This window comes from Leptonotus elevatus, chromosome 7, assembly GCF_054856555.1.
Source record: "Leptonotus elevatus isolate MCC_2025b chromosome 7, RoL_Lele_1.0, whole genome shotgun sequence".
Lineage (NCBI taxonomy): Eukaryota > Metazoa > Chordata > Actinopteri > Syngnathiformes > Syngnathidae > Leptonotus > Leptonotus elevatus.
The window spans coordinates 13,591,184-13,603,246 of record NC_141245.1 but is presented as its reverse complement, the minus strand read 5'-3'; the positions used below and the strand labels follow the sequence as shown (position 1 = coordinate 13,603,246).

Here is a 12,063-nt window from a genome sequence, read left to right as displayed (position 1 = left end):
ATGGAGAAACAACGGAGGCCAGGCCAAGCCAGGCAGGGGCAATGCGGTGCCAGGCCATTCTGGAAACTAATGGAAAAGTGGCTTAAGTGGTCTAGCCCAACAATGTGATTAATTACAGCGGTTCACAGGTGTGAAAATCATGAAAGCTTGCCACAATTTTCCTTAATCATACTTGCCATGAATTACATATAATGTAAATACATATGTTTATCCATCAGTTTTCTATACTGTACTGTTCATCTTCACTAGGGTCCCAGTTGTCCTGGACTGGTTGCCAGCCAATCACAGGACACTTATAGACAAACAACCAATTACACCCACATTCACACCAAAAGGACAACATAGAAAATTAATTTGTTTGTTTTCACATGCTTAGTACAAACAATCAAAATAAAAATACCTATACACTTAATTTTAATGACAAATTATGGTGAAATCAATAGTCTTATCTTTCTTAACACAATTCACGAATATACGCTAATAGTGTACAGCAGTACAGGATAGGGACAAGAATAATTTGTATTAGATTTCATTTGTTTGTGCCTGTGTACCTATTGAAGTGGTTATTGGCTGTGTGTTCTACAATACTAAAGTGCAACGCTGTAGAAATGTTATGTTCGTCAACGAATATACAATTAACAGATCTAAATGAAGCATTTTCTACTCCGAACCAGGTCACTGTGCACTAATCAACGTTGTGAGTACACAGTGAACAGAACATGATCATCCGCACAACACCAGAGCGGTTGGTAGTCATATAAATGGAGTTGGCATAAACAGGCAGGCCTGCAGCATCTCTCTTTGACTTGTGCAGTTGTGAAGCCTCTATATTGTTTCAGTAACAAATGTAATAAAATACACCCAAAAAATGACCAGAAGTTTACATCTGAGTTTTTATGGATGTCACTCAATGTTGTGTGGGAAGTTGTTGACTCATCACTTCCGTATCCACGGTGCAATGGCATGGCTGTCTATGATGAGTTGATATTTCATTTATGTATGTAACAAGATGAAGGAAGGTAAATATTTTTTTCAGTGGCAATATGTTTAGAATTGCAGGTGTCACAGATTTTTGCTAATATTAGAATAGAATTACAGCCTCTAGTGCAAGGGGTCACCTACCATTTGGAAACTGAGAGTTATGTCTTGGGTACTGATTAATATCTTCACGTTACCAGTTTGCTACACACATTAATTCATATGCAATTATTTATAAGTAATGATATGTATCTTTAAAGAAAAGTGTTTAGTAAGAAGAAAAAGTATGTTCACAAATTCTTGTTTTTTTGCAGTTTCCTCACTTAGATAGAAGATAATCAAACAAATGACAACAACGACCAGAAAAAAATTAAAATGCATAAAATAAAATAAAAATGATTGTATTTATTAAAGGTTAAAAAAAAAATTCAAAGCTATTGGTCCTGAGTGGAAAAAGTACTTGACCCCTTGTTAATGATGAATCAACTGTGGCTAATCACATTAATTACACAGGCTGAGTGCAAATATAGTTGTTTTTTTGTGTGTGTGTGTGTGTGTGTGTGTGTGTGATTGTTTAGAGATACCTAATGCAAAGATGCCCCGTTCGAATGGAACTTAGCTTAATTGCTATTCATGAAGGTATTAAAGAAAATCCCAGAGTAAAAGTCAACATGTGCCTCCGTTAGCGATAACAATCTGTCTATCGTTAGCCCAAGGGATACGACATGACACCTTGCATTGACTCTAAAAGGTGCACTCCTGCAAAATAGTGGTTTCATTTTTTTAAAGCCTCGTGTTTCAGTTAAGGTTGGACTAATATTTACAAATGCATGTCATTTAAATGTTATACAAAATGTACACAAGCGCTTAATAGAGTTAGTTCATTTGTTGCATTTTGAGTTTTGTCAATAGACAGTTTGATACGTAGCTCAATACACGGGTGTGATATGATTCAAGAACGGTGCAATTTTAAAGTGGAACGATTCGGTTTGATTCAATGGAATTATGATTCCATTTGATATGGTCCAGCTCACTTAAAGAGGATATGATGCAATGAGTTTTTGTTGTCATTTAACTTTTAAGTACTGTAAACGTGTTATTTCCTTCAAAGATATATCTTGCCAATAAATGACTATTCAGCAACGATTCAATTCGATGCACTTTCTGTTATACCCCTATTGGCAGTGGTGATCCTCAACTCTAACGTGTGATAGTATACTAAATCAGTTTTGCTCCCTGCTGTGTTGTTGTTGTCGTTAGTGGTGCTAGTTGCCAGTATTAGCTTAGCCTTGATTAACCAGGTTGCACGTGGTGCTTCAAGCCTGTTAAGCCTTGAGTGATGTAAGTGAGCGGAGCTCTTCGAGGGAAGGAAACCCCACTGATGTTGACAACTCAATAATTGTCCCTCCAGGATGATGAATGCAATGGATACGTAATTGTCTGTCCACCGCATCTGTTGCCGACATTTTGGAGTGTTTTGGTGTACAGAACATGCGGATTTTGTACGGGTTTGTAACACTAGCTGACCAAAAATTGTAGTGCAGTCTTCAATGTAGATGAAGTGCTTACATCTTTGCTAATATATTCATTAAAAATTAAGAATAGTTAGATTTTTATTTATTTTTATTTATTTTTATTTATTTTTATTTATTTTTATTTATTTATTCATTTATTTATTTTTATTTATTTATTTATTTATTTGTTTTTTATTTGTTTATTATTATTATTATTATTATTATTATTTTATTATTATTATTTTTTTTTTAATTATTATTATTTATTTTTTTTTATTAAAAAGTTAGATTTGAACCTTTTGTTTTCAACTTGATGTACACGTTTGATGATTTCATACTGTATCTCTTTGATGTCATTTTGATTCCTCGCCATCTTTTGTCTTTTCAGCACTGCCAGTAACTCAAACAAGAGCACTCCTGCTTGCTCGCCAGTCCTGCGCAAACGCTCGCGCTCGCCCACACCACAGAGCCAGGAAGGTGACAACATGGTGGAGAAGGGCTCGGACCACTCCTCGGACAAGTCCCCCTCCACGCCCGAGCAGGTTGTCCAGAGGACCTACTCACTGCAGTCGGCACGCAGCGGGGGAAAGAACTCAAAAGTGAGTGATGCCGTTTGCTTGTCTAACCCGAGACACAAAGTCTGTTTCCGAAACAGAACAAATTTTAGCGCCCTACAGTTGCTGTTTTGACAGTTCAAGGGACATTATGTGCAATTTGTCGTACACTGTAAATGTATACAAACCATATAAATTCAGATTCGGATTAAGGAGTCCAAAGGAGAAGTCTGGTAGTTTCAACAAAACAACTGCTTACAAAAATATATGCTCATTTGAAACTACAGTATACTGTTTTTTTAGGTGCCTACCGGTACATTAAAGAGTCCGAAATCTTGAATTTTAAAAATGTGACATAACAAATGTGCTTTTTCATTTCTTTTTTTTTGTCTTGATACTTCCTAAGACGTTGTGTTAACCTGTGTTAATTTAAGGAAACAAATCTAAAAGCTGCAATAAATGCAGCCGATAACACAGTGAAATTACAAATAATTAAATGTCAAGATTTTGAATATCAAAGACTTTGACATGAGACGCCCATCTGGCCGACGTTAGCAATAGAGAATTAAAAGTCTTTGTGAGAGACCCGATGGTCAGTATGGGTAGATTTTTAGAGACTCTATACAAAAATAGGAAATTATTCTCGAAGAATAACCATAACTGCTGGTCAACTGATCTGGGTTTCATGACAAATTGCCCTGATAGGAAAAAAGAAACACCTAAAATATTTGAAGACTATGAAAAACTAAATTATTTTGTCCGAGGAAGCTAAGTTTGACCTGTTTAGCCTCATTTCTATTTAGCATGTGCGTAACAAACCAAGATCAATGGTTGTCTGGTCGTCGTTCAGAAAATTCCAACTCAACAGAAGCATTGTGGAACTCTGCCAGAGTACACATGACTATAATGTACTCTATAGAAAACGATTTATATTGAAGTTTTGGTGAATCGTCTTCCCTGTATTGACTGAGGGTTTACACTTAAGTTTAATTGTGCAGCTTTTACACTGATTCTGTTGGTTGTTCACCAGAAGCACGTTTGTGCAGAAGGCAAACTAATGCACCGTTCAATGGAGGTATTCCAAATACGTTTATATGTACAAGAATTAAATTTCCGAAAGGGGTACCCAGTAGTCTTATTCAGGTTTAAAAAAAAAAACAGAATAAATGCATGTTTGGGTTTTTGCGCGGGTTTACATGGCCTTTCAAAACCTGAAATATTGCCAATATTCGGGTTTTAAAAGGGTTATTGTCTGCTTGTAAACATACTCGTTGACAATAAAACAATCATTAGAGAGACAATTGTAGAGATTTCTCATAATGCGCTATTTAGCAGTTTCAAAATGGGAAATGAATTTTCTAGTTTGTTTGAAATGTACACTAACGAAGCCATGTCACTTTCATGTGCTCATTGTCCGTCTACTCTTTACTGTCATTTTTCCATCCTCTTTGTTCATTCATCCACTCGCAGTGTGCACTCCCTCCCTCCGCGTTACTGGCCACTTACATGTCACATGATAACCTGTGCCATCTGATGACGACAGTTCTGTTATCTTCAGCTGTTTTTTTTTTCTTGGTGTTAATTTCTTTGTGTTCATCTTTTTTATCTGATTTTGTTTTTCTTTCTTTCTTCTCCTGTTTGCATGCTAGTCTCACAAGCGACTTTCCAAAGTAAGCATTACTCTTTCTGTTCTTCAAATGTTTCTGTGCTCCTCCTCCTGCTCCTCTGCCCCCCCTTTGCGTCCCTCCTCATGTCTTGTGAGCTGCTCTGTGGAAACATCTCACCCTCGCCACCAGCCCGCTTCTCCATCATGTAAACATGAACAGCTCGCTCACCTCCTCTACCTTCCCTCGTGTTTCCTCTGCAGTGATTTGCAATGTAGCACTTGTTAATTGATTGATGATGATGCTTTTACACTCACTGGCCTCAGCATTATGTACATCTACTCTGCACAAACTAAAGATAACCAAAGCGAGTGCCGTACCATATAATGAGATCAGAGAAATAAGAATGAATACTTTCCAGGAGTTATACAATATGTAGTATTAATGTGGTTGTAGTTTGCGGTGGTGGTAATGTGCCTGTCGCTTCACGAATGAAACGACGATAGCCAGCTACGTTGGGAGCCATTCTCGTTGCTAGCGTCAAAGAGCTCGCACGTGATTGTCAATTAGTCTCTGGCTGCACATGCACGGAGTCAAAGTGGCGGCAGATGAGGGAGAGGGAACGGAGAGAGCAAAGAGAGACAACATGAACACGCTGGTGAGAAATAGGATGTAGCCTATCTGGACACGTTTAAAATGTATTGGCAATACAATGCAAGAATGTAAAGTCTGCAAGGAAAACGTATTCTATGATATTAATGAAGATGCCAGTGTGTCTAATTCCCAGAGATGGGAAAAGTACTTGAGTAAAAGTACAATTACTTGTGTAAAAACAACTTTGGTAAAAGTATCCACTCAAATAATTACTCAAGTAAAAGTAAAAAAGTACAGGCTCTGAAATGTACTTGACGAGTAGAAGTCAAAAGTATTTTTACCGGATGTTTCCTCCTACATCAATTTGAAAGATATTAACTAATGGAGCAAAAATAGGTTCTCAGACGTCAAGTTCTGATTATCCTCTGTTGTGGTGGCGCGCATTGCTCTTATATTTGCGGGTGGTTCTAATCTAGCCAATTGCACGTCATGTGATTACATGTCGTAGAGCCAATCACAAGCTGGGATGTACGGGACCGTGTGAAACGCTTCATATTATTGGCGGAGCCAGGATACATTGACGCTGCTTTTTCTTCCAGGTCAAGTATTTTAATCGTTTTCATGCCTTTAAAAACAAAAAGTAACGACCTTGTTTTGAAAATGTAAAAAGTACAGATACTCATGTTAAAATGGAACTGATAAAAGTAAAAAGTAGTTTGAAAAATAAATATTCAGGAAAGTACAAATTACTGAAAAAAACTACTCAAGTAAAGTAACAAAGTAGTTGTACTTCATTAATTTCCATCTCTGCTAATTCCGCTCTTGCTGCTTGATGCTGGAAAGAAACTTTGCAATGTTGTAGTTAGCAAAAGTTATCTGGAAAATGTTTAATTGTTGTTGTTTGTTTGTTTGTTTTTGTATTTTAATTTATATTTTGTTGTGTTTTGGATTCAGTGTTGTTTCATTTTAAATTAGTTTAGGACAAAAAAAGTTAAAAGCTTTAATAAAAAAAAAAGTTTTTTTTTTAGCTCTAAATACAGCAAATAAACAAATAATTTTAAATACATTTTATTTTATAAAATGACATTTCAGCAGAGCTTTAAAAAAAAAAATTTTTTAGCTTTTCTTCTAGACAAGAATTATCTAGATAATGGAATCATTTGTTATACAGCTCTTGTGCAGATGTTCCAAATGTTTGAAGCACTGGTGCAAAATCAAATCAAGCATGCGTACACTTATCCTCACAAACCCACCCTATACTATACGACGGAGGGTTCCCAAACTGTGGCAAAATTAGCTCCCTCCAGGGAATGTGTGATATACATTAAAAGTTTCACACTGGAATTTATTTTCTTACAAAATTCCAAGATTAAATATGAACGTTTCTCTCTAATGTGATTTACATTAGTTTGTGAAATGCTGTGCTAGGATTTTCCTCATTAATGCAACTTGTTGCTTGGCAAACTGAGAGTTGAAAATGTTGCCTGTAAAATAACATGCAATGATCAAGACAACACTGAAAACATAAACAAGAGGGTTGTTTTAAGGCTGCCTCGTGATGCTCTATTTGCTGCAATGCACAATCTGCTCCACACACACTGTAACACACACACACACACACACACACACGCAACACAAAGCACATGCCAAATGATTACATCACTCCTCACTTCTGTGCCTCAAACTAAGCCGTCCACAACAACTACCCCCCTCCGCCCAACCGCAATCCCCCACTCGTGTAAGCCAGTCAGCAATGGTCACATGACCCCAGCCATGGCGTGAGGTCGTCCCGGCAACGTGAGCTTGATCACCCTAACCCTAATGCAATCCAAATAAAAGAGCATGTTCAGCAAACGGGGGCACCCTGCCTCCCAGCGCAAACACCAACAATCACGCCGGCCTGTCTGTCACATGCGAGCAGGTCCCAGCGGTGACATCATCGACTTCAGGCCTGCGTCACGACCGCATTAGACCCTTGGTTTTCTTTCAACACTCGTCTGGTCTGTGCTCATTTGACTCACTGGATGTTTTCTCTTGAATTTTCTTCCAGTATGACAGACTAAACCTGATTAAAGTAAGCATTCTTCTTGTTGTCCTCTGACCTTTTGGCCTTCCTCTCCACTCGAACCCTAGTCTCCCCTCTTCTTCAGTACACGTGCCAATGTAGGATCCTCAGCGATAGCTGTAGTCATCTCAGTGTTCTTCCTCCCTGTGAAAGGACGTGTAATTCTTGCCAGCTTTGGAGGAATGCTCAGAGACGTGCGTTTTTATTTTGTCATTGTGCATCAGATAAATGTCAATAACAAACAGTAAAAACTCCAAAGTCAAGCTTTTGTGTCACTTTGGTCTGATTTTTGGGTCATTTACAGTACAGGCCAAATGTTTGGACACACCTTTCTTTCTTTATTTATTTTCATGACTATTTTCATTGTAGATTCTCACTGAAGACCCATTTTCAGCAGTAAAAAAATAATATTTGGTCCAGAATTTATTTGATAACTTGATTATTTTTCTTGTACAGTTAATACCTTCAGAAAGAAACTTTTTCACTTGCTGTTGACTGAAGATGACCTCACCTGTGCTGAGGAAGTAGGTAACGACCAATCATGGCACACCTGTTTTCCAGGTTTGGTCAGCAAACTCAAGCCGGCTTTGTTCCTCAAACAAATCTCGTACACACAGAAGCATTTCAAGACTTGTGTGTGTCCAATAGAAGACGTTGAGGACGTTTAACGTCTGTAATTTATATGCCAAGTCTGGAGTGGCAATGGCGGGTGATTTAAGTACAACTGGTAAAAGCACTTTTATTTTCCTTTTTACAAATATAGCTATTTTTCAGATTATCCAGGCTATTTCCAGGATATTTTCAGTGTTAGAGTGGTTGTCTCCCTAGGCAAAGGTTGTGGGTTTGATCCTCAATTCTTGTGTTGATGTCAAAGTGTCCTTGAGCAAGACACTGAACCCTAATTTGCTCCCAGTGGATCTGGCAGCAGCCTCTCATTGGTGTATGAATATGTCTGTGATTTGTGAGGCTTCCTAAAGCATTTGCTACATAAATGCAGTCTATTTATAATTTTTAGTAAATTAAATAAATTTGACATAATAGTGTTTAGTAAATATAAAAATATGTTTAACTCATTCACTGCCATAAATATATATTTTTTAAAGATTATAAAAAATTTGGGGCAAGAGGCGATTACATTTTTTAATTGCAATTAATCGCATGACTTCACTAGTTAACTCACAATTAATCACAAATGTTATATTGTTTCTAAATGTACAATAAAAAATTCTAGGTTTTCATACTCTTGTTGACAAAAGTGCGATCAAAATGTTAAACTAATAGAACTAGTTAAAATTATTTTTTGACGTCAATGGCAGTGAATAAATAACATTTTTTTTAAAGATAAAAAAATGTGGGGTGTCAGGCGATTAAAGTTTTTAATCGTAATTAATCGCATGACTTCACTAGTTAACTCGCGATTAATCACAAATTTCATATCTGTTCTAAATGTACAATAAAAAAATTCTAGGTTTTCATACTCTTGTTAACCAAAGTGGAAAAAAATGTTAAACTAATAGAAATAGTTCAAATGAATTGTTGACGTTTATAGCCGTCAATGGCAGTGAATGAGTTAATGCTGTGCAGGCAGGGAATTCGTCTCCACATTTTTCATGAGAAGAAATGGAAACCACCGCACATCTCATAGCAGTCTCATTTGCTTTCTACGCCATACTACATGCTATCCAACTGTCTCAATGCTGTCAAACGTCGCATGCGCTCGCCACATCAAACATGTCGCACGCACGCACTCACACATGCACTTTATCCAGCCGGCACCCTCAAGTAATTCCTCTCTTGTGTCTCTGTCACCTTCAAATCAGATTAGTCCACATTAGCCCAGCGATTGTCACAGCCAGGCCTCGGCGAGCAGTGAGCAGTGTCGTGTTACGGCAAATGACATGGCTGTAAATGACTGCTTGTCAAATTGTGAAACGCAACAGTGTCCTTCAAAGCAGTTAGCACGTTAGCACATTAGCACATGATGTAACGTGTTTTGTTTAAAAGATCAAAAGGACCTGCTCATCATCCTGCCTGCAAAAACCTAATAAAACCAAAGCTGCTGTAAAAACTCTTCTTTTCTTCTTTTTTTTTTTGCTTTGGAAGGTTTGTTTATTTTTATTTATTTATTTTTCTTTGTTTCGTATGTTTCTTTCTTTCTAAAGATCATTTTACGAGTGATTTCCTGTTTACAGGTTGTTGTTTGTTTAAGTAATAATGCACTGGATCTCTATCTTTTACCCATATCTCTTCCATGGAGCTCCCCTGAATGATTTCCTGCATGATTCATATTGAAACGTCACTTTTATAAGGCTGGGAATAATGGTGTCATTGAGATGATTTAAGTTGAGACATTCTGCTGCCCTCTGCTGTTCTGAAACTATGTTGTACACTGTATTTGTATGGCTTAATAGTACTGAACACCTCATTAGGTACAGCTACACAGTTTAATGGATGAGCTCATTAAATATGTAAATAAAATGATACTCAGCTTTGATTGACATTGTCAGAGAGTTATTATGATTTTTCTTTTCAATATTATGGTTGTAGTTTGCAGAAGGCACTGAGCATTATTAGCTTCATCATTTCAAGGATAGAATTTCTGACACACTTATTGTATTGGAACCCATTAGATGATGCTAGTGTCATATTTTTGACATGGTTGACTCATTGATTTTGTAGAATGCAAAGGTGATGTTTTATTTTTATGGCATATAATAGAGAGTTTTGGTGCAGTGGTGTCACAGTTTTCTTTCATGGATTTTGAAAAATAAATTAATGCTAATATTTCTTGTACTGTATAAACACTCAAGATCACAAAGCCTGTTCTTATTTTTTTTTTTAAAGTTCCATCTTGATTAAACTTGATCAAGGTATTATACCTGATAACTACAACCATAATTATAAGCATATTGTTAATTGTATTCATCTCTGACAGAGTTAATCAAAACTGAGCATTATTATCCTTGTAAACATATTTTAAAGTGGAAGTCAATCTTAAACATTTTTTGACAATAATATGTTATATGTGACCACGCTAGTCTAAACATGACATTATGATTAATATTACATTTTTCTCAGGTAACAACCAATCACAGCTCAGCTTCAGAAAACAGGTGAGCTGTGATTGGTCGTTGCCTGAGCCCTGAGCAGCATTGATGTCATTTTCAGTCGACAGCAAGTAGCAATATGGCCGCCCTCTGAAATGGATAAAAACGGCTGGATTTTGCTGCTTAACTCATATTCCACTAACACAATATTAACCAGAATAACATATTTATCTATTTATTTATGTATTTATTTACTTACTTACTTACTTACTTATTTATTTATATATTATGAAAAAGATTACCATATTTAGACTAGTAGCGTGGCATAGAACATATTATTGTAGAAAAAAATTGGCGTTGACTTCAGCTTTAAATACACATTTTTCATTAGATTTATTTAGAATGGGCAAGTATTCTAGCTACACTTTGACTTTCACACGTGCTGGTCATTTTTCACATCCCTGGCATGGAGAGTAAATCGTAATTTCAATAATCAAAATCTCCTTTCTCTCTCTTTTTTTTTTATCTTTTTGCCTCTGCAGAAGAGCCAAAGCTGGTATAACGTAAGTGCTCCTTTTCTTCCTGTATATGTCATTGACGTGCTTTTGTGTGTTGTTTACGAATGTGTGTGTATTGCTGACATGTCAGTTTCGAAACAAAGAACAACAGGTGCTTTTGATCTATGTTTATACTAGTAACGCGTGTTGTGCTTGATTCTACTACTGTATTTATTCATCTGATTAAAATTAAAGGTACTTAACTCGTTGAGCCAGTTTCAGCCGTAAAAAGTTAATATTTTGTCCAGAATGAATTTGATAACTTCATTATTTTTCATGTAGAATTAATACCTTTAAAAAAAAAAATCCACTTTCTGTTGACTGAAATTGACATCACCTGTGCTGAGGAAGTAGGTAACGACCAATCGTGGCTCACCTGTTTTCTGGGCTTGGTCAGCAAACTGAGCCATGATTGGTCGTGACTCGTTACCTACTTCCTCAGCACAGGTGCTGTCATCTTCAGTCAACAGCAAGTGGAACATTTTGTTTTTAAAGGTATTCATTTTATACAAAAAAAAAATATGACGTTATCAAATTCATTCTGGAAAAAATACTAATTTTTTACTACTGAAAATGGCTCAATGAGTCTAGTATCCCATTAAAAAAAACTTTTAAGAGGAGTAACAAGAGTAGTATTTTAGTAGGGATTGCCCCTTGTTTTTTACTGGAAATACACCAGGCCTGTTTATGTACAGTGTGTACCATGCCAGCAAATACACCATTTGTCATGTATTCCAGAATTTGACAAATAAATATTCACATTTACATGTCATAATAAAAGGAGTTTATAAGCGCAGTCGTGCTTCAGTTAACCTTTTTTGTTTTCGTGGACACATATCTCTCCTCTATCATCATAGAAGCAATGTGTGTGAGACTGTGAGAGTATGTGACGTTCCACTTTGGCAATTCAGAGTCTTCGCAAATTGCCATGAAACCAAAGTGTGTCACAGTGGGTTTAATCAAGAACAGAATCATTCAGGAATTGCCAAGTTCTCCATAAATCTTAGATATTTCTGACTCTTACTCAGAAATTGTCGACTGCAATGTGGGGGGGAAATGAAAAAATGTCAATTCAACAGGCGAATAGAATGTTGCAGTTTTTTCATCATACCACTAGGTGGTGTGCTAACTCTGTAAAACAGCGACGGCG

At 36.6% G+C, this 12,063-nt stretch overlaps 1 protein-coding gene across 11 annotated transcripts in view; it reads left to right on the top strand.

The window, feature by feature from the left end:
• The window catches only part of gramd1bb (GRAM domain containing 1Bb), a 101,184-nt gene that overhangs the window by 60,020 nt on the left and 29,101 nt on the right, over positions 1-12,063 (top strand). For 6 of the 11 annotated variants that reach the window (XM_086079828.1, XM_086079835.1, XM_086079837.1 and 3 more), the window contains 4 exons: positions 2,881-3,091; positions 4,696-4,716; positions 7,295-7,318; positions 10,899-10,919. In XM_086079828.1, coding sequence (XP_085935954.1) covers positions 2,881-3,091; positions 4,696-4,716; positions 7,295-7,318; positions 10,899-10,919 — 277 coding nt within the window. The remainder of the gene's footprint in view (positions 1-2,880; positions 3,092-4,695; positions 4,717-7,294; positions 7,319-10,898; positions 10,920-12,063) is intronic. The other 5 variants (XM_086079831.1, XM_086079829.1, XM_086079832.1 and 2 more) reach the window with 3 other exon arrangements.